This window comes from Gavia stellata, chromosome 28 (genome assembly GCF_030936135.1).
Source record: "Gavia stellata isolate bGavSte3 chromosome 28, bGavSte3.hap2, whole genome shotgun sequence".
NCBI lineage: Eukaryota > Metazoa > Chordata > Aves > Gaviiformes > Gaviidae > Gavia > Gavia stellata.
Genome location: NC_082621.1, coordinates 7,637,003 through 7,658,272, shown reverse-complemented (window position 1 = coordinate 7,658,272; position 21,270 = coordinate 7,637,003). Strand labels below are relative to the sequence as shown.

Below are 21,270 nucleotides of genomic sequence, written 5' to 3'. Positions count from 1 at the left end.
AAAAAACATAAGACACTTTATGTGAGAAACAAGAGTATCATATCAGCATTTCTGTAAATAGCTGAAATGGCAATACCATTGCTCACTCTTCCACCTGCCAGCTCTTAGACTTGTGTTTTGTTGGTTGCTTTTTCTTGCCAAATTCTAGTATTTTCTATGAGATATTTTACCTCTTTTTTTTTTTTTTGACAAATACCATCTTTAAATCAATGTTGACTGACATTAAAATAATAGAATCTGGCAGTGTCTTCTGGTCCTACATTTACAACTGAGGATTTGCTGGTTGGAAAGAACAGATCTTTCCTCAGAATGATAACTTTGTATTCCTTCATCCCTTTGGAATTGGGAGTGAACTTAAATTGTTCCAGAACAGACATTTATTCCCGTATCCTACAGACCTGGACAGATTAGGCAGCACCCAAAGTAGCCCCATGCCCTCCTGGAACGAGAGCAGGATGGTTTCGGTATGTACAATTGCATGGGACATCTCTGCAGCACTTTAAAGACATGGAGATCTCTGAAAGCTTTGTAACAAGGCTTACGGTGTGCACCTGGATGTTTAGGATAACAAAGATCAACCTAACAAACTCCCCTGCTGCCCTAACATTCACAGCCCCACAGAAACGCTTGGGGTGACATCCACCTTTTTTGTACATCATGAAATTCCAAATCAAGGTAGAAAGAAGTAAGGCTTGTTATAATCCCTGCTCACCACATCTGCATTTTCAAAGCCCAGGCAACTTAGTAGCCAATTTTCATTCATTCTAAGTAGTCTTGGATAGGAGGCAGCTGTGAAAGTTTAAGCCCAAGGATATTTAACCTCCTTCCTCCTCTGTCTCCATGCCAGTGGAATTACTTACCTGGTGACACTATGAGTGTGGTGCCAGTGTCAAAAACTACCTTCTCGTAACAGAGAGCTAAAGATCTGTCTCAAAACTTCCCTCTACTGTCAGCTTTCACTGAGCTATGCATTCCTGCTCAAATTGAGGCAGTGGAACCCACTGGAGGGGAGGACACTTCACAGTAAATTTGGGCCAGAGTGCTCTCCAGTCTGGGAATAAATTATAACATGTTAAATTTAAGTAGTGAACACCAGGTATTTGGGGATCATGATGTAATTCTGATATACAGAGGTAGCCCTGTTGTTCCTCTAAAGCCTTCCTAAGCAGATACAACCTGAGGATTCAGCTTGAAACTCCAGCTGGAGAGAGTGCACTCTAGGGATTATTGCAGCAGAAAATTCTTACAGTGAACCCAAACCATTAGATTCCTTTGCCCTCCCCCACCTTAATTTTAACATAATTTTTAGAAATAAAATAGTGACACTTACTGGGTTCAACTGTGAGAGTGGTCCCACTTCCAAATATAAGCTTTTCTGTCCTCACACTGCTAATACTTCGTCCAATAAAGAACTCTTTCCTCATGATATTCAAAAGTGTCGTAAAAACAGGAGATGAAAAGCCAGATATTTGTCCTAATTATTCATGTATGCAATCCCATCAGGGTACCCAGAGCCACATTTTCTTCCAAAACTGGAAAGGAAAAAATAGTAATTGAATAGTTCAATGATTTCAAACAGCTTGATTGAATACAAGTTCTCCCTCTCTTCCATCTTTTAGATACCCTGTGAGTTCTATATTTCCAGCATAAATAGAAATATGAAAAGAATGTTGCATTTGTCTCCTTAATCATTTAAGTCGCCCATCTCCTTTCTTCCCCAAAATATATTGCCTTTTTTCCATCTTTGGGTTTTTGTACAGGGCCCTATGTTGTTTACATCATTGTGGTACTCCAGTCCCCAAACACAGTGATATATTCCATTACAAAAACTGTCTCTTCCTTCTCACTGCACAGAATTTTGGATTATACAGGCAATCACATGACTTCTCAAGTGGTTTCTGTCCCAACATACCACATGAAGAAACATGACGTGGCTTTCAAAGAATGGTCTAAAATAAGACCAAAACAGTTGAATTGTAAGTCTTTGGGAATACATGACACTTCCGGAAAGTCTCACGGAGTTAAGCTGGATAGAAAGCAAGAAAAAAAAAATCAGTACTTTTAGTGCTATTTCAAAACATTTATGAAAATTGTTCTGTGCTGCAGGAAACTGTCTACCTTTTCACCTTGAATTTGGTTTCAATGCTCAGGAGTGGGAGGAATGTGCGTGATCTGGGTTCGTAGAGTTGGTGTCTGGGGGTCATTTGGTGCCTTAGGAAGTCTTTATGCTGTTTTAGGTAAGATGAGAAAGTAAACAAAATGATTGTTCTTTGTTAGGTAGAGGCACTGGAAGTGCCTAGAGGCACATGGAAGTGGCTATTAAAGAGTAAAGGAGTTGTTGCAGATGGATCAAATTCTTCATGATGATCAATTTCTGCATCATTAGCACTATCTGGACCTTGATGGCAAGAGGTGGACTCAATCTCTGAGACCCTGCAGCTTCAAGAGCCCACTCCTCTCTTTTCTGACAAAGGAGAGGCAGGTGGAGTCTGTGCCCATCCAGATGGGAAATGGAGATTCCCGTGACGACAAAAGCTGGGAGCTTCTGGCTTCTGACTTCTGACACCAAGAGGAAGGCTGTTAATTCACCTGAAGATCTGCAGCTCCAGAATAGATTCAGTGCTGTCATAGCAAGCTCTGTCAAATGAGGTGTCTGACCCCATTGACCATGAGCCACAACAGGAACACCAGAACAAGTGGTGAGTGTTGGTAACAGAAGGCTCCCTGCGGTAGGGAACAGAAGCCCCCTCTGACAGCTGGACCTGTCATCTGAGGAGGTTTACTCCTTGCCAAGGACTTGGATTGGGGGCATTGTTAAAAGACTCGCAAAATTTATTACACCTACAGACTACTACCCTCTGCTTGCTCTTCCATGTGAGTATTAATGATACTGCCAGGGGAGTCCTGGTAAGCAGCAAGAAGACTCTGGGGGTGATGGTCAAGGGCATGTGGGCCCAGGTGGGTTTCTCTTTGATCCTGCTGGTGAGGGGGAGGGCAGTGAGAAGGAGGAGTGGACAGATCCTGCTGGTGCGCAGCTGGCATTGGCAAAAGGGACTTGGTTTCTATGACCATGGGACCCTTTTCGAGGATTGAGGACTGCTTGGAAGACCCACTTGACTAAGTGGGACAAAAACATCTTTGCCAAGAGGCTGGCCAAGCTGATAAGAAGAGCTTTAAACTAGGAACAACACGAGAGGAAGAGGATGATCAATAATCAAGTGCGAAAGTGGTGGGAAGGGTTCGTACAAAATGTATGAGGAGTGATACGAACAGGACAGACTTCATAATAAAAAATAAAGGGCTGAAAGGGGTGCACTTCCAGTGTGTTTACATAAATAAGGAAGTATCTGTGGGAAAAAAGAAAGCGCTCATATAGTTTCTGGGAAATCAGCATGACTGTATGCTTCTTAAAGTGCCTGTGCACATATGCAGGGAATATGGGGAAAAAACAAGAGAAATCAGAGCTCTGCTAGTAGTTGCAGGGCTATGATCTCATTGACAACATAGAGATGTAGTGGGATAGCTCACATGACCCAAGAACTGAAATGCATGGTGAAGTGCAGGTTCACATTGCCTGGGTTCCTCTCCAACATGACCCAGTTTTAACTCTTGGAGGTGCGGTGGGGTAGCTTCCAGAAGTACTGTAGTGGATGGAGCCAGGCTGCTTAGGAAAGACAGGCTGGGAAGGTGAGGAGGAGCAATTGCCCAGTCTGTGAGAGAACAGCTGGAATGCATGGAGCTCTGCTTTGGGTTGTATGATGAGCCATCTGATAGCGTGTGGGTCAGGATTAGAGGGCAGATCAGCATGGGTGACACTGTGGTGGGTGACTACTACAGATCACCTGATCAGGAAGAAGTAGACAAGGTCTTCTTCAGACAGTTGGAAGAAGCCTCACGTTCGCTGGCCTTGGTCCTCATGGGGTACTTGAACCGTGTCAAATGTCTGTTGGTGGGACATCACAGCAGGGCACAAGCAAGCCAGCAGTTTTCTGGAGTGTACTGATGAAAACTTCCTGACACAAGTGACTAATGAGCTGGACCTCCTACTTGCAAATGAGGAAGAATTGGTGGTGGATGTGAAGGTCAGGGGCAGCCTTGGCTGCAGTGATCATGCAGTGTTTAAGCTTAGGATCCAGAGAGGAAAGAGCAATGCAAAAAGCAGGACCGGAGCCCTGGACTTTAGGAGAACAGAATTTGGACTCTTCTGGGATCTGCTTGGAAGAATCTCATGGGTTATGGTGATGGACAGAGGGAGGTCTAGGAGAGCTTCTTGATTTTCAGAGATTCCCTCCTTCAAGTTCAAGAATGGTTCATCTTGACAAAGCAGTAAGTCAAGCAAAGGTGGCAGAAGGCCAAAATGATGAACAAGCGGCTCCTGCATAAACCCATAAATGGTAAATACAAAGGAACCATTTGTGATTCCAAGTCCTTGTTCTGATGTCTACTAGCTGAGAGATTACTAGTGGAAAGTATCCTTTCTAGTTTCCTGTTCTTGTTCTTCATGCATCTGCTTCTGGCCGCTGTTGGATATGAAGTTAAAAGGATCTTTGTTCTTACCAAAAAAGTGTGAACAGATCTTACCCTCTCTGTGCTCTGAGACAAAGAAGAGAACTTGATGTTAAGCTTAAATGGAAACATCTAAATACAGTAGGTTAATCCCCAACTTGCTCAACTTGAGCTGATGATCAGATGTCTAAAATGACATGCTTGCAAGATCCAAGAGCTGATACTGAATGTTGGGGAAACTGGCCTTGCACAGAAAGGTCCTTCTGCTGTCTGAGTCATTCTGGGAATCAAATTTGTGTATGTGCATACAGCTGTCTGAGGAAAAAGAGACCATGTAGGGCACCATGTTTCCACCTTAAGGAGAAGTCAGTGAGTGAGACAGTTTGTGTGTAGGGGTTCACTCTTCTTCAATCGCTGTGGTACGTATCCCACACAGTGGTAGACAGTTCTACAAAAACATTTTGCTTTTTTCAGTGCCAGGTGATGTTTCCTCTTTCATGTTCTTTGAAGAGCTGGATTTTATTGTCCTCTTCCTCTACACTGTTCTACTTCTGAACAATCTAATACTGTTCCAGAGAGGTTGCTATACACTAAAAATAACATTATCAGCATTGCTTTTTTTGGCAGATAGGGTAGAATTAATCTCTCACTAAAATATTGCCCATACCTGTCAAAAAGGAATATTGTTCCTTTTGAGTTGTTAGAGCTGTTCTCACTTAAAGGACCCGACTACTGGTTTGTCTTTTGACATATATCAAGAGAGTTAGGGTGAAATATTTTAAAGAATATCTGGGGACCAGCTGCCCCAGTCTTATTAATTTTCAATGTAGTTTCATCCTACATTTCCTAACTCTTTCTGGCCCTTGAAGTATTTATGTTCTCAAGGCCAATTTTCATGCCAAATAGAACATCAGTCCATGTTTATGAACTGTTCAAAAGTTATTTTGGTTTAGCTGACGATGCATTAATCAACTCTGTGTGCCTTGATGTGCTAAAGTTGCTTATTTACTCAGGTCTTTGATTTTTAATATTTCTGGTTTGAATGCCATTTTTATAAGGGTCTTGAAGGGTCTTGGGAGTTTTTTCCTGGTTACATGCACCATTTTTTTTTTCTCAGTTTCTTTGATCTTGTGAACTAGATTATTTGACCAGTGAGTTGGCTATGCTTTGGACTTTTGATTTATTTAGATGTGCCTTTAGCTGAGTTTGAAGGTGGTGAACATCTAGTTATGGTTGACTAAAGTTGGCTTTTAATTTTATTTTGATCTTACTCTAATGATTTTGATTAATGGTTACCTGGAATTGTGGAGCAGTTTCTGAATCCTCAAATGCAGTTCTAAGACACAAAAGGAAATAGCATTATTTCATCCTGTTCACAAATCTGCATGGTTCCATGCTGTATTACTCAATACATTTATTTGCATTGTTGTTGTTATCAAGTACAAAAGCGTACTTCTCATTTTAATCACTGTTTTTAATACCAGTGCTGCTATATTTTCCATTGTTAACACGTGCATGACCATCTGCTGTTGCCTGTATTGTGTCAAATTGTTTTCTCCTCCTTATTGCCTCACTCCTCCAGGAAAAGTGTTGAGTTGGCTAGTGTGACACTTTCAGTCTCTAGAACTGTTGGCAGGACAAAGAGAACAAGGGCTAAATACCTCCTGCGACAGGCCAGGGTACATACGGGTGCCTCTCCAATACCCTTTGCTTCCTGCCAAATCTTCCCAGAGCAGTGAGACCGCACCCTGTTTGTCACTGAGATCTCAGTTGCAGTTAAACAGCCTTTTCCCATTTGGGTGGCCACAGAAACACACCTGCCTTCACAGCCTCCCCCAAGCCACATGCTTAGATTTGTTTGGTTTAAAAGCTGAGTTCTGCCTTTGTTTTTTCTTCTCTGTCCTGGTGCATCCCCTCCAAAAAATTGCAGGAGGCGGTCCAATACTGCCAGTGACGTGTTAGAGAGACTGTTTAGGCTATCTGTGTTTCACGAGGTGATACTGAAGACCTCTCCTTGAGTTCTGCTTCAGAGGAAATGAGAAGAGAGGGAGTCCCCCTTTCCTCTAGGAAAGTGCCCTAGGAGGATGAAGATACGTTTTGGAGGGGAACTAGCAGGTGGTTTGTGCATGCATGGTTGTTTGAATTCCTTCAGCCCTTGCTGAAAGGTCTACCCTGCTTCTTTCCAGAAGAAACTATCCTGGCCTTTCCAGCATAATTCTTCCTGACCCTCCAAAAATCTCCATTTGCATTTTAACACAATTTCCTTTTCTTGGGAACAGCTCCCTCTGAGCCTAGCTCCCAGCACATTCACCTGATTTCATCACACATTTATAAAAGGCTATGTCCATGCCTTTTATTGGCAAGGAGAGCTGGCTCTGGGATACATCTATCAAGAAGGCGACTCTTCTCTTAAAGGATGCAGTGGGCATTACATTCTTGTGTGGACAGAACCGTCCTATTCAACCTTTCTTCCAATACAGAAATGTTACTACTCATGGATTCCCTGGATACACTATAGGTGATCTTAGGAAACTAGATATTCAAGACCAAACACTAAGTCACAAACTTCACTATGGAGAGGACAGCTAAGAGCAGTGACTTAAACAGAGATCTATAATATCTGTTTGGGGAAGTCCCTGAGCTGCTGACACCTACAAGAAGCGAAGGTGGTAACAGAAGGAATAAAGTAGCATTTGCTTTGTATTTATAGCCTTTGCAAGACAGCTGACATTGGCATGACAGGCAGTCTGCTGTGTTGAATGGCTCTTAGATTAATCCACGGCAGCAATTCTTCCAGGGACCCAAATGTGGTAATCAGGGCAAAGTTTGGGGATAACTGACCTCCCATGTATCTGTAGCTCTTATATAGGACACCTAGGGCAATGTGTGCCTGCACACAAGCATACGGATGCATTTGCACGTGATGACATATGCAAATGCACTTCCATGAAAATCTACACTTACAAAGAAAGAAATGAATGGTCTGTCCTCAGAATAAGAACGTGTGTGTTTATTCACATGGAGCCAAAGCTAGGAGTGCAGAGAAGAAATTTTTCATCTTATCCTGTGAAAAATCATCTTGGCAGTGCCACTCTCTTCTCAGATACAATCACAGAATCACAGAATGATAAGGGTTGGAAGGGACCTCTGGAGATCATCTAGTCCAACCCCCAAGACGGAGCAGGTTCATCTAGAGGAGATTGCACAGAAATGCATCCAGGCGAGTTTTGAATATCTCCAGAGAAGGAGACTCCACAACCTCTCTGGGCAGCTTGTTCCAGTGCTCTACCACCCTCAAAGTAAAGAAGTTCCAACTCATGTTTAGATGGAACTTCCTATGACCAAGTTTGTGCCCGTTACTTCTTGTCCTGTCACTGGGCACCACTGAAAAAAGACTGGCCCCAGCCTCCTGGCACCCACCCCTTCAGTATTTGTAAGCATTAATAAGTTCACCCCTCAGTCTTCTCTTCTCCAGACTAAAAAGACCCAAGACCCTCAGCCTTTCCGCATAAGAAAGATGTTCTAGTCCCCTAATCATCTTTGTAGCCCTTTGCTGTACCCTCTCCAGCAGTTCCCTGTCCCTCTTGAACCGGGGAGCCCAGAACTGGACAGCATACCCCAGATGCAGCCTCAGCAGGCAGAGTAGAGGAGGAGGATAACCTCCCTCGACCTGCCTGCCACACTCTTCTTGATGCACCCCAGGATGCCATCGGCCTTCTTGGCCACAAGGGCACATTGCTGGCTCGTGGTCATCCTGTTGTCCACCACGACTCCCAGGTCCCTTTCCACAGAGCTGCTTTCCAGCAGGTCAGCCCCTAACCTGTACTGATGCATGGGGTTATTCCTCCCCAGGTGCGGTACCCTACTCTTGCCTTTGTTGAATTTCATAAGGCTCCTTTCTGCCCAACTCTCCAGCCTGTCCAGGTCCCACTCAATGGCAGCGCAGCCTTCCGGTCTGTCAGCCACTCCTCCCAGTTTTGTGTCATCAGCAAACTTGCTGGAGGCACACTCCATCCCTTCATCCAGGCCATTGATGAATACATTGAACAGGACTGGACCCAGTCCTGACCCCTGGGGAACACCACTTGTTACAGACCTCCAACTAGGCTCTGTGCCACTAATCACAACCCTCTGAGCTCTATCTATTAGCCAGTTTTCAATCCACCCCACTGTCCGTTCATCTAACCCGTTCATCTACTTCTGGAAGCTACCCCACCACACCTCTATGATCCCATAGCTCTGCAGCCAGGCCACGGAGGAAAAACTGGGTCATGTTGGAGAGGAACCCAGGCAATGTGCACTAACCTGCACTTCACCTTACAGCCTCTGAAGTTCCCAGAATAAAAACATAGAATCATAGAACAGCCCTGGCTGGAAGGGACCTTGAAAGATCATCTGGTCCCATCTTTTGTAGGAAAGAGCTTACCTCACACACTATCCATTTGCATCTTCGAAACCTCCAGTGATGGGGACTCTACCACACCCCTGGGGAGGTTGTTCCAGCAAATGAGTCTTCTCACAGTAAAAAGTTTCTTTCTTATATCAAGATGAATCTCTCCCAGTGCAACTTGGACCTGTTGCCCCTTGTCTTCTCCATGTGGCTCCCTCTGAAGGGAGAGCCTCTGTCCTCTGTACAGATGCCATTTAAGTACTGGAATACTGTGATGAGGTTCCCCCTAAGCCTTCTCTTCTCCAGGGAGAAAAGACCTAACTCCTTTAGTCTTTCCTCATAAGGCAGGTTCTCCAGCCCTTTGATCATCTTTGTGGCCCTTCTTTGGACCCTCTTCAGTCTGTCCATGTCTGACGTGAGTTGTGGGGACCAGAACTGGACACATTACTCCAAGTGTGGCCTGACAAGAGCTGAGTAGAGTGGGATGATCACATCTCTATCTCTGCCAGTAATGCCCCTAGAGATGCAGCCCAGGATCTGGCTTGCCTTTGCTGCTGTAGCAGTACACTGCTGACTCATGTTCAGCTTATTGTCCACCAGGACCCCCAGGTCCCCTTCAGCAAGGCTGCTCCCCAGCCACACAGTTCCTAGCCTGTACTGGGCTCTTTGGTTATTTCATCCCAGGTGCAGGACTTTGCACTTGTCTTTGTGAAGCTTCATACTGTTCTTGCTAGCCCACTCTTCCAGCCTGTCCAGGGTGTTCTGTAAGATGGCCCTCCCTTCTGATGTGTCCATCTCACCACCCAGTTTAGTGTCATCACAGAACTTGGTGAAGGTGCTTTCAAGCTCACCATCCAGATCATTTATGAATATGTGGAACAGCGTGAGGCCCAGTATCAATCCTCAGGGAATTCCACTTGTGACAGGCTGCCAGTCTGACTAAAACGACTGATCACCACGCACTGAGGGCATGCAGCCTGTTAGCCAATTACCCACCCATCTCACAGACCACCCGTCCATCTTGCCAGTTTGTCCAGGAGAAGGCTGTGGGAAATAGTGTCAAACACTTTGCTGAAGTCCAGGTAAACAACATGCACTGCTTCTGTCCTCATGTTGACAGAAAATGTTGTTTTGTTGTAGAAAGTGATCAGGTTAATCTGGCATGATATGACTTTGGTAAATCCGTGCTGGCTTTTCCCAATCACTTCTTTCATTTGGGTAATAGTATAGAATCATAGAATCATAGAATCATAGAATCATAGAATAGTTTGGGTTGAAAGGGACCTTTAAAGGCCATCTGGTCCAACCCCCTCTGCAATAAGCAGGGACGTCTTCAAATAGATCAGGATGCCCAGAGCCCCATCCAACCTGACCTTGAATGTTTCCAGGGACGGGGCATCTACAACCTCTCTGGGCAACCTGTCCCAGTGTTTCACCACCTTCATCGTAAAAAATTTCTTCCTTATACCTAGTCTGAATCTACCCTCTTTTAGTTACAACCATTACCTCTTGTCCTATTTCTACAGGCCCTACTAAAAAGTTTGTCCCCATCTTTCTTATAAGCCCCCTTTAAGAATTGAAAGGCTGCAATAAGGTCTCCCTGGAGCCTTCTCTTTTCCAGGCTGAACAATCCCACGACTCTCAGCCTTTCCTCATAGGCGAGGTGTTCCATCCCTCTGATAATTTTTGTGGCCCTCCTCTGGACCCACTCCAACAGGTCCATGTCTTTCCTGTACTGAGGACTCCAGAGCTGGATGTAGTACTCCAGGTGGGGTCTCAGGAGAGCAGAGTAGAGGAGCAGAATCACCTCCCTTGGCCTGCTGGCCACACTTCTTTTTATGCAGCCCAGGATACAGTTGGCTTTCTGGGCTGCAAGCACACATTGCTGGCTCATGTCCAGCTTTTCATCCACGGGTATCCCCAAGTCCTTCTCCACAGGGCTGCTCTCAATCCCTTCATCCCCCAGCCTGTATTGATACCAGGGGTTGCCCCAACCCAGCTGCAGGACCTTGCATTTGGCCTTGTTGAACCTCATGAGGTTCACATGGGCCCACTTCTCGAACTTGTCCAGGTCCCTCTGTATGGCATCCCATCCCTCAGGGGTGTCAACTGCACCACTCAGCTTAGTGTCATCTGCAAACTTGCTGAGGGTGCACTCAATCCCACTGTCTATGTCATTGATGTAGATATTAAACAGTACTGGTCCCAGTATGGACCCCTGAGGGACACCACTTGTCACCGATCTCCATCCGGACAGAGAGCCATTGACCACCACACTCTGGATGCAACCGTCCAATCAATTCCTCATCCAATGAACAGTCAATCCATCAAATCCACCTCTCTCCAATTTAGAGAGAAGGACGTTGTGGGGGACCGGGCCTTACGGAAGTCCAGATAGATGACATCCATAGCCCTTCCCTTGTCCACTGATATAGTCACTCCATCACAGAAGGTCAGGCAAGACTTGCCCTTGGTGAAGCCATGCTGGCTGTCCCGAATCACCTCCCTGTCCTCCATGTGCCTGAACATACACCTTCTAGGAGGATCTGTTCTATGATCTTCCCAGGCACAGAGGTGAGGCTGACAGGTCGATAGTTCCCAGAGTCCTCCTCTCTACCCTTTTTAAAAATGAGTGCAATGTTTCCCTTTTTCCAGTCACCAGGGACTTCACTTGACTGCTGTGACTTTTCAAACATCATGGGCAGTGGCTTGGCAACTACATCAGCCAATTTCCTCAGGACTCTGGGATGCGTCTCATCAGATCCCATAGACTTATATATGTTCAGGTTCCTCAGGTGGTCTCGAAACTGATCTTCTCTTACAGGGGGAGACACCGCTCCCTCAGTCCCTGTCTTGACATCCATCCACTCGAGAAGTGTGGGAAGAGAGGTTGCCAGTTAAGACCGAGGCAAAAAAGTTGTTGAGTACCTCAGCCTTCTCGTCTGTTGTTAACCAGTTTGCCAGGCGAGTTCATCGGGGGGTACACTTTCTTTGACCTTCCTTTTCTGGCTGACACATCTCTAGAAGCCCTTCTAATTATTCTTTGTGTCCCTTGCCACGTTCAGCTCCAGCCTCACCTTGGCCTTCCTGACTCCATCCCTACACAACCGGGCAACATCCCTATACTCTTCCCAGGATACCTCTCCCAGGATACCACTGCCTGTGCATTTCCTTCTTGCCCTTTAGTGTGACCAGGAGATTTTGACTCGTCCATGCCGGTCTCTTGCCTTCCTTTCCTGATTTCTTACAAAGGGGGACTGACAGCTCTTGAGCTCTGTGGAAAGCATCCTTAAAGATCTGCCAGCTCTGTTCTCCTCCCTTGTCCCTGAGGGCAGTTTCCCAGGGGGTCTTTTTGAGTAACCCCTTGAACAGCTGGAAGTTTGCTTTCCTACAATTCAGGGTCCTGACTTTACTCTTTGTCCGTTCCATATCCCTCAGGACTCCACCAGTGCATGATCACTGTAGCCCAGGCTGCCTCCAATCTTGATGTCACTGATTAGCTCGTTTGCACTGGTGACCATCAGGTCCAGTATCGCATCCCCTCTGGTAGGGCTGTCTATTACCTGGCTTAAGAAGTTATCCCCCATGCACTCCAGGAGTCTCCTGGATTGCCTACAGCTTGCCATGCTACTTTTCCAGCAGACATCAGGGTGGTTGAAGTCCTCCAGCAGGATGACAGCCTGCGAGCGCGATGCCTTCTGTAGCTGGAGCAAGAAAGCTTTGTCAATAGGCTCCCCTGGATCGGGCGGCCTGTAATAAACACCAACCATAAGGTTCCCTTTGTTGCCTCGGTCTCTAATTCTTACCTGTAAGCTTTCAATGTGCTCATGGCTATGCTTCAGAGACAGCTCTTCCAATCTATCCATTTCTTGACGTAGACGGCATAGTAGTTTCTAGGAGGACTAGTTCCATTACTTTGCCAGGGACTGCAGTAAGACTAATGGGCCTGGAGTTTCCTGGGTCCTCTTCTGGGCCTTTCTTGTAGATGGTGTGGCATTAAAGGGCAAAGTAATTTGGCAGAAATTAAAGCCCCTTGCGTTCTGGCTTGTCCTCAGATATCAGAGGGGCTGGGGGCGGCTGGGCTTAGATTCTGAGTGATGCCCAATTCTCTGTGTTACAAGTCTGGTCTTGTTCAACATATATATTGAACTCTCATGATTACAGATGCACTTGTAACACCATACACCTTCAGTCTAGTCGCATTCCATGAACTAGCACGGCCACACTTAAGGAATTTGGTCGCGTTCAATGAGAACTCTCATGGCTAGATTAACGAATAGTGCAATTTATTGAAGCAACAGATGCACAAGTTTTTTTGGATTGCTGGTGATAGCACTACTGCCCGCAAACCATGTGCACATACCTAGAATATGAGTAATATAGCCTGGCTACAAACGCGTTAAGTTATAAACCAACTCTAGAGATTTCTAAGTTTCCCAGGAAAGCACTCGGTATAACCAAAACCCAAACCACTCGATTCAAATCTTACCCAAAGGCTTCCCTATGCAGGGGGAACAGCTCTGCAGAGCTGTTCCTACCATGCACTGCAGGGATGGTTCGAGAGGTAGAGCTTGGGGGCAGGTCAGGCTGCAAGCAGTCAGCACAGCTCCACAGAGCTGTGCAGAGCACAGGGGCATGCTCAGATCCTGGGGGGCATCAGCCCTTCCTTTCACTTACCTAGGATGGGCAATAACCCCACACACACGGCAGTCCACATGGCCAGGCCCGCTCTGTCTCACCTCCCTCCAGCTTCTCTCTGCCTGCAGAACAGCTCTGCCCACATCTTCCCTGTCTGTGACTCTGTCACTCCAGTCAGTCCTAGTCCCTCCTAGTCACTCCCTCCATCTATGACAACTGTGAAGGTGAGAGGCGAGGGCTGGAGAAGCAGAAGTTGAAGCTGTTGGTGCACTCCCGCGTGTCTCTCACCCTGCAGGTGCAATACCAGAGTGCTCCTTTGGCAGGAAAACCTCTGTTGGGCAAAAGATGATGTGTTGCTGCAGGGCCACCATGACCCTCCTCTGAAGAAGGACAGCAGGGTGCTGCTGGCACTTCAGAGCTGGCCCTGGGGGTGGCAGATTGTCCTCCCAGTAGCTCCATGTTCCTTGATGCTGCTGAGCTGATCCTCCCAGATAGGATCCCTCTGAGCCCAGCTCCACTTGGACAGGGCACCCCTAGGCATATGTGCTCCCCACCCTGCTCCCTCTGCTCTGGCCCAGCACCCTACTGCTCCACTCACTCCCTCCTGCTGACACTTCTCCACCTGCTTCTTCCTTGGCAAGGGCCTCCCAGACCATCCAAGCAGCAAAGGCCCTACAGGCCCTTGGGCAAGTGAGACCTGGGTTGTCCTTGGTGCTGAAGGTCTGGGGCAGATGTGCAGGCTCAAACACTCCAGCTCATCCCCTAAAACTCATGTGCACAGGACTCAGCAGGGACCAGGCTGTTGGGGCTGCTCAGCAGAGCAGGGACACTCCCTTCTCTGTGCCCATCCTACTCAGCAGGAACCCAGTGCTCTCGCTAGGACCTTTGCAGCCACAGGATGGGACACCTCCTGAGCCCTGACAATGTGTCTTGACTGGTACCACCATTTTGGAGAAAATTGCTGACTCAACAGACTGTCTGAAGCCTTCCCCTCCCCTCTCTTTTCATGGGTCCTCCAACATGGCCCCTTGGGGAGGGGACCCAGGACAGGAGTGGGAAGGGGAGTTGCAGAGGGTAGAGGAGCCCGCTGAAACTGGAGGCTTGGTCCCGGGGAAAAGAACCAGGGGGATGCAAGGCCAAGGTGGTGTATGGTGCCCTGGGCCACTTGGGGCTTCCCCAGCATAATAGGACATGCTGGGCTCCCTACAGCCACCAAACTCATGGAGGGCTGGCTGCCTGGCCCAGGGCACCCTCCGTATCCTCCTTGTTGGGGTCCTGCCAGAAAAATTCCATTTAGCCCTCAGTGTACAAACATGACCATATATGCACATGGAGCCAACACATCATCTACACGGGAAAAGACCCTCTGCAGCTCAGCTCCTGCTTTTCCACTACTCTGGGGCTCCCTGAACAACATGAGGTTTCAAAACTCAATTCACCTGTGGGTTTCCATGTTCAAATTGTAGTCCTTCAATGCTTATTGTGCTGCTTTTTAAATAACCTTCTTTCTCTGTTGCTTTGTGCCTGTGGGAGAGACTGAGGAGAACAAAAGAAGGTGGTCAGCATGGTCATGGGGTTTGTGTGCGCTTGTGAGATACTCTGCTGCTGCTGCTTCTGCAGAACCTTTCTGCCCCTTTCAGGGAAAGCCAGCCCAGACTAGTCCCGAGAAGCCTTCTCGCAACCAACTACAACAGACCTGGCTAGATTTAAAACCCCTCCTTCCAGTTCTGCCCTGGCCCTGCCTGTGTTTCAAGCACTATGCCCTTTTCCAGCTCTGGGACTGCAGAAATAGGTGGCCGTGTCTGCAGCTGATGACAACAGCACTTCTGGGGAAAGGCGGGTTCCTGGAAGGCTCTGCAGAGCTGGTGACACAGGTCTGGAAGGATGAAGCAATGTGCTGGAGTCCCGTGAAAAGATACTGCAAAACTACACGCTGCAGCTCTCTGCCAGGAGTCTGACGGATCCCGTCCCAAGCGTTGCTGCTGTCATGATGGGTACACCAGAGATATGGCAGGTAAGCGTGAAGGACTCTGAGACCTTTCCTACCGTGGGCCAAAAGCTCTGTCTGCACCTGAGAAAGGGCACCTGCAACCCCAGGAGACAAGAATGAACAGGCAGGAACAGCTCCAGCAATCGCTTCAACTACTTCACAACTTCCCTGGGCTTCCACTTGTGATCTCCGGGATCCAGCAGATGCAAACACACATGCTCACTAGCTCTTGCTCCCATTATAGTTTTGGAGCTGGGAGAGAAACACAGATTTCCCCTTTCTCCAGTCAGCTCCCAAATGACCCTGTGTACCTCCCGCATTTACTCTGCTTGCCCCCCAGGGAGCAAAACTCCACTGAGTCACCTGAGCCATGCCCAAAACCAGAGCAGGGCTATTCACACAACTCCCCAGGTGAGCCACCACTGGGTAGCTGTCCTTGTGGGAACTGAAGGAAACAGCAAAACTTGTTTCCAAAGGTCAAGAGGTTTGGGAGTGTGAGAGGAGAGGGAATTGACATGAAACATGGGAAGAAGGCAAGCCGAAGGAGTAGAGCAGAAGGGGACAGAACCAATTCAAACATCTCTGTAAGAATCAAACATTTGAAAACTGTATGCTGTAACTACACAACTCTCTGCGAACAGCACTGAATAATGTGGGAATGGTCTTCTTTCCAGCTCCGAGGCCCAGAGCCTGGACCCTGACAGGAGGTTTCTGTTAAAGCTCAGCTGGATTTCCTGTCCCTGTGCCAACGGTGCAGAAGTAGCAGGCAGAGTCCCGGGGCTGCAGGTCACGCAGGGACACAGATGACTCGGACCGGGAATTGTCCCGGGACACCGTGGCTCGACCCTGCACCGCTGCCTCGTACTTCTTTGTATTACCCCAGTAGTTGATGTAGGACACCACTCGGCACTGAAACCAGGGGCCTGACGGTACCACAGAACGTTCTAACTCCCGAAGGCGAAGCCGGATCCGTGGCAGGAGAGGAGCACAGTGTTCCCAGGCGCTCGCAGCCCTCTGCCGGTCTCCTCCAGCCTCAGCTGCGCCCACACCCCTGCGGACGGAGAGCGCAGGCAGCCGGGCAGGGCGCGCCCACGGCCCGAGGACGTTCCCCCGCCGCCCCGGCGCCCCCCGCCCCGCCACAGCGACAGCCGCCACCCCCCTCTCTCCCGGCAAAGCCCCGCGCCCGGGGCAATGCCCCGCCTGCCCTCCCCAGAGCTGAGCCGCGCCTGCTGCCGGCACTCCAGCCGGCCGCTGCCCGAAAGACGCCCTCCTCTCTCCCTGTCACACTCCCTGTCCGTCTCCCTCCTTCTTCCCCCACCCGCCCACGCCACCCGCTCCCCGCTTCCCCGCTAAGGAAGGCGAGCGCCAGGCGACAGCGCGTCCGGCGCGGCAGCAGCCGCAGCCCCGGGGCCCCGCGACGGGCAGGGCCGCCCGCGGGCAGCCGCAGCCCCGGGCCCAGCCCCGGGCTCGCTGCCCTCCCCGCCCGGCTCTCACCTGCCGGCCCCGCGGCCAAGGACAAGGCCAGGAGCCACGGCCCCAGCCCGGGCGCCATCATGCCCTGCCGCGCCGGGGCCGGCCGGGGCCGAGCGGAGCCGCGCTCGGGCCCGCTCCTGCCCGCCCCCACCACACCCGCCCCGCCCCGGCCCGGCCCCCGGGGCCGCGGCCCCTTCTGGGGAGGAGAAGGGTGGGTGCGGGGAGGGACGCGGGTCAGGGGCGGTGGCAGAGGAGGAGCGCGGCGCCCCGGCGGACGAAGGCTCCTGTCCCTCAGGTCCCAGCGCGGCTCCGGCGCTGTCCCGGCTTGTCGCCCTGCCGAGCCCTGCCTCGGCCAGCCGCCGCTGGGGCCGGCCCCATCCCCAGCGCCAGCGGCAGGGACGGGCTGTCGGCCCGCAGCGTCCCCTCGCAGGACCCTCCCCGTGCCCCGCACCCCCAGCCCGCCGTGGCCTCACTCCCATCCCTGCCCGCGGGGACCAAGACACACAGAGGGCTGTGCTGCACTCCATACCTCATGATGTCATAGGAAGCAAGAAAAGATGGGTGAAAGAAGATGGAAAGGGGGAAATTCAGAGTTAGGACATCTGTCTTTCTCAAGGTACAGTTTTCTGTGATGAAGGCCTGCTTTCCTAGAAATGGCTAAACATCTGCCAGCTGATGGAAGTCGAGAATTAATTCCTTATTTTGCTTGGTTTGTGCAAGCAGCTTTTGCTTTTCTTATTAAACACTTTTTATCTCAACACACACGTTTTCTCACTTTTAATCTTTTGATTCTCTCCCCCATCCCACTGTGGGTGACTAAGTGAGCAGCTGTGTGGGGCTTAGCTGCCTACCGGGGTTAGGGACAGTAGGCTGCCCACAACCATGTCCAGTTCAGTTTTGAGTCTCTCCAAGAATGGAGACTACACAGCCTCAGGGAATTACACACACTGAAAAGCCCCCCATAGCAGTTTCTTCTCTATGCTAATCAAACACACTTCTCTCAGGCTCTCCTTGTATGTCACATGCTCCCTTCCTCATCTTCATGGCCCTTCATTGCATTTTCCCTGGTATGTCCATGTCTTTCCTGGGCTGGGGAGCCCAGGAGTGGATGCAGTACTCCACAGTCTCACCAGTGCTGAGCTCAAGAGCAGTCCATCCCAACGAGCAAGGAGTCACGCAAAAATGCCAGGAAGCCTGCATGGATGAACCCAGGCAGGGAAAATGCAGGCCCACTGCTGAATGGGGTGGGGGACCTGGTGACACAGGGCATGGAAAAGGGCTGAGGTACTGAATGTCTTATTCACCTCAGTCTTTACAAGCAAGACCGGCCTTCAGGAATCCCGGGTGCCAGCGTCCAGGGAAAAAGGCTGGAGCAAGGAAGCCATACCCTTAATGGAAGAGGATCACGTCAAGAAATTCTTCTCCAAACTGGACATACATACGTCCATGGGCCCTGTGGGATGTACCCTAAAGTGCTGAGGGCGCTGGCTGATGTCACTGCGAGGCCACTCTCAAGAATCTTGAAACATTCATGGTGATGGAGAGAAGTGTCTGAGGACTGGAGGAAAGCACATGTCAGTCTTGTCTTCAAGAAGGGTAGGAAAGGGGACCCAGGGAACTTCAGGCCGATCAGCCTCACCTCATTTGCTGGTAAGGAAATGGAGCAATTAGTCTTGGAAACTATCTCCAGGCAAATGAAGGGCAAGAATATCATCAGGATTCACCAAGGGAAAGTCATGCTTGACCAACATGATAATCTTCTATGATGAAATGACCGACGTGGTAGACGAGGGGAGAGCAGTGGGTATTGTCTACCTGGGCTTCAGGAAGGCTTACAACACTAACATCATAAACCCTATCATCATCATAAAGAAGATGATGAAATCTGGGCTGGATGAGCTGACAGTCCGGTGGGCTGAAAGCTGGCTGAACAGCCAGGCCCAGAGAGTGGTGATGAACAGCAACTAAGCAAGGACCATCTGCCTCTATACTCTGGCAATATTTGGTCTAATGCAGCCCAGGAAACCATGAGCATTCTTTTGTGCACGGGCACTTAACTCCTTCTGGGGTTCTCTTGTACTGTGGAGCCCAGAACTGGACCCAGTACTCCAGGTGTGGCCACATGAGTGATTAAGGGGAAGGATTACCCTCGACCTGCTGGCAAAACTCCTTCTAATGCAACCCAGAATACCATTAGCTACCTTTGCTGCTGTGGTGATTTAACTTCTGGTGGCTGCCAGACTCTGCCCAATCAACTGTGGGTCTTCTGCTCGAGCTACTGTCCTTCAGGAAAAGACTGATCCAGCATGGGTGCCACAATTCCTGCCAGAAAATCTGTTCCAGCATGGGCTCTTCATGGGCTGCAGCTTCCTTCAGGGTGTCTTCACCTGCTGCAGCATGGGGCCCTTCACGGGTGGCAGTGTGGACATCTGCTCCAGCGTCATTGTCTATGGGCTGCACAGAGATAACCTGCTTCACCCCAGTCTTCTCCAAGCGCTGCTGACAAGCGATTGCTGCCTCCAGGCTCTTTTGTTATGATTAACTGGCTGAGTTCATCCTGCGACAAGGGATGTGTGCAGCCCAGCACAGGCGGGAAGGTCAGGTGGTATGGGCAGCACAGGAGGGCACAGAACATGCCTGCACCTACGTCCTCGATGGGCAAGGGCCTTGCTGCTAGCACCACTACACTCCACCCCTTGATCCACATACTGTCGACTTTTCCACCACTATTGTAATTTGTGGGTTACATGCAGAAGCCACAAGCTCTTCCTGGCAGCCAGAAAGTCTCCTCTGCACAGAGTAATTACTATAAGTAGTGACACCAGCATAGTAGCAAGTGAAACAAATAATGATCATGAAAACAGGTGTGGTGTTGGAGGGAAAGCCACCAGAGATGTCCTGCCACATGGCAACAGCAGTGCTAGCCACCTGTTCAGCAGACTGAATACCTCTATTGTTCATCAGATTCCAGCAACAATGGTATTTCTTGGTCCAACTTGGCAGTAAATTGGAGCGTACTGTTTAGGAAGCCTCCAGTTCCCAATATTGGAGGGTGGAGGCGGGTATTGTCCACTCTTGCTTAATTAATTGGTGGTACTGATGTCTTTTTTATCATTCTATTTCTACTGAATGATTGGTTTTCTATAGCTATTACAACTAATGGTTCTATTAGTCTATAACTAGTACTATTCTCTGAACATGTCATGGTTCTGTTGTGGTCACCCCAGGTCACTGCGTGCAATATGGGTGAAGTCCCACTAGCACTAGAGTAACAGTGGAAGACTGCAAGAGTTATTTTCCCTTTTTGTGGGATGTTATTTCATCCCGATGGGCTTTTAAGGTACATGTCTGCTGGCAGGCTCAGGAGGTACATGGGTCTTCTGCGGCATCATTTAGACACCATTTAGCCACACCCTATTCTGGACATCTTTGAATGTCTGGTGGGACAGTATGAGCAGATGTAGAGGGACCTACCCATGGAGGAATTAATGCATGTGTCCAAAGTCCTCATGCCAATGTCACCCAGACGACAATTGCTCAGACTGCCCAGAGGGTACATGGCTGCCCCTCCCAATCCTAGCACTCCAGACACCTCTCACACCATGCAATATTTTGCAACTCTGAGTGAACAGTAGTTGTTAACTTTTTGGAGTATATGAGGAATTGTGGACATCTACACTGAAGTCCCAGGAAAGATTATATTTGTTTCCTTTTCAGGACTTTCCCATGTGAACAGAGCAGCCGTAGCATGATCAGGCACTACAGAAGGTATACAAATACTCTGACTCTGGGGACTATATGGACTCCCCCACGTGCCTAACTGTATCCAAGTTTTAACAGGGTCTAGAAAGATACATTCCTACTGTTTGTCATCAGTCAGGTCTCTCTGTCCCGAGCAATGACACTAAAGTGTCTCATCTTCCTTCCACATCCAGTTTAAAGCTAATCATCTAGAATGAGTGGGTGGTGAAACAGCAACAACAGTTCCATTAGCTAGCTAATGCAGCAACATACCTGTTACGCAGCACCTGGAGCTGTAGTAAAGATAAGCACATGCACTGGGGCTGACACCACATGGGTGGCGTCTCCAGGCTCCTCCACTAGGTTTATCTGGCTGCTGCCATAAAAGACAATAAAAAATGTGCTATAAATACATTAGCAACAAAAGGAGGGCTAAGGAGAATCTCCATCCTTTATTGCATGCGGGGGGAAATATAGTGACAAAGGATGATGTTGCGTTAAAGGGCAAAGCAATTTGGCAGAAATTAAACCC

The 21,270-nt window shown here is 48.9% G+C and overlaps 2 protein-coding genes and 1 gene segment (V, D, J or C); all 3 read right to left on the bottom strand.

Annotated features, from left to right (window-relative positions):
* LOC104259541 (T cell receptor alpha chain MC.7.G5-like) overlaps window positions 1–21,270 on the bottom strand; it is a gene marked incomplete at its 5' end in the record, with an annotated part of 298,870 nt that overhangs the window by 149,926 nt on the left and 127,674 nt on the right. The window lies entirely within an intron of this gene.
* LOC132319505 (Ig heavy chain Mem5-like) overlaps window positions 1–21,270 on the bottom strand; it is a 33,870-nt gene that overhangs the window by 5,954 nt on the left and 6,646 nt on the right. The window contains exon 4 of the mRNA XM_059830465.1: window positions 1,331–1,389. Coding sequence (XP_059686448.1) covers window positions 1,331–1,389 — 59 coding nt within the window. The remainder of the gene's footprint in view (window positions 1–1,330; window positions 1,390–21,270) is intronic.
* Window positions 15,570–17,076, bottom strand: LOC132319508 (Ig heavy chain V region C3-like). The segment is given in 2 exon segments: window positions 15,570–16,575; window positions 17,019–17,076. Coding segments are annotated over 2 exon segments (395 nt in total).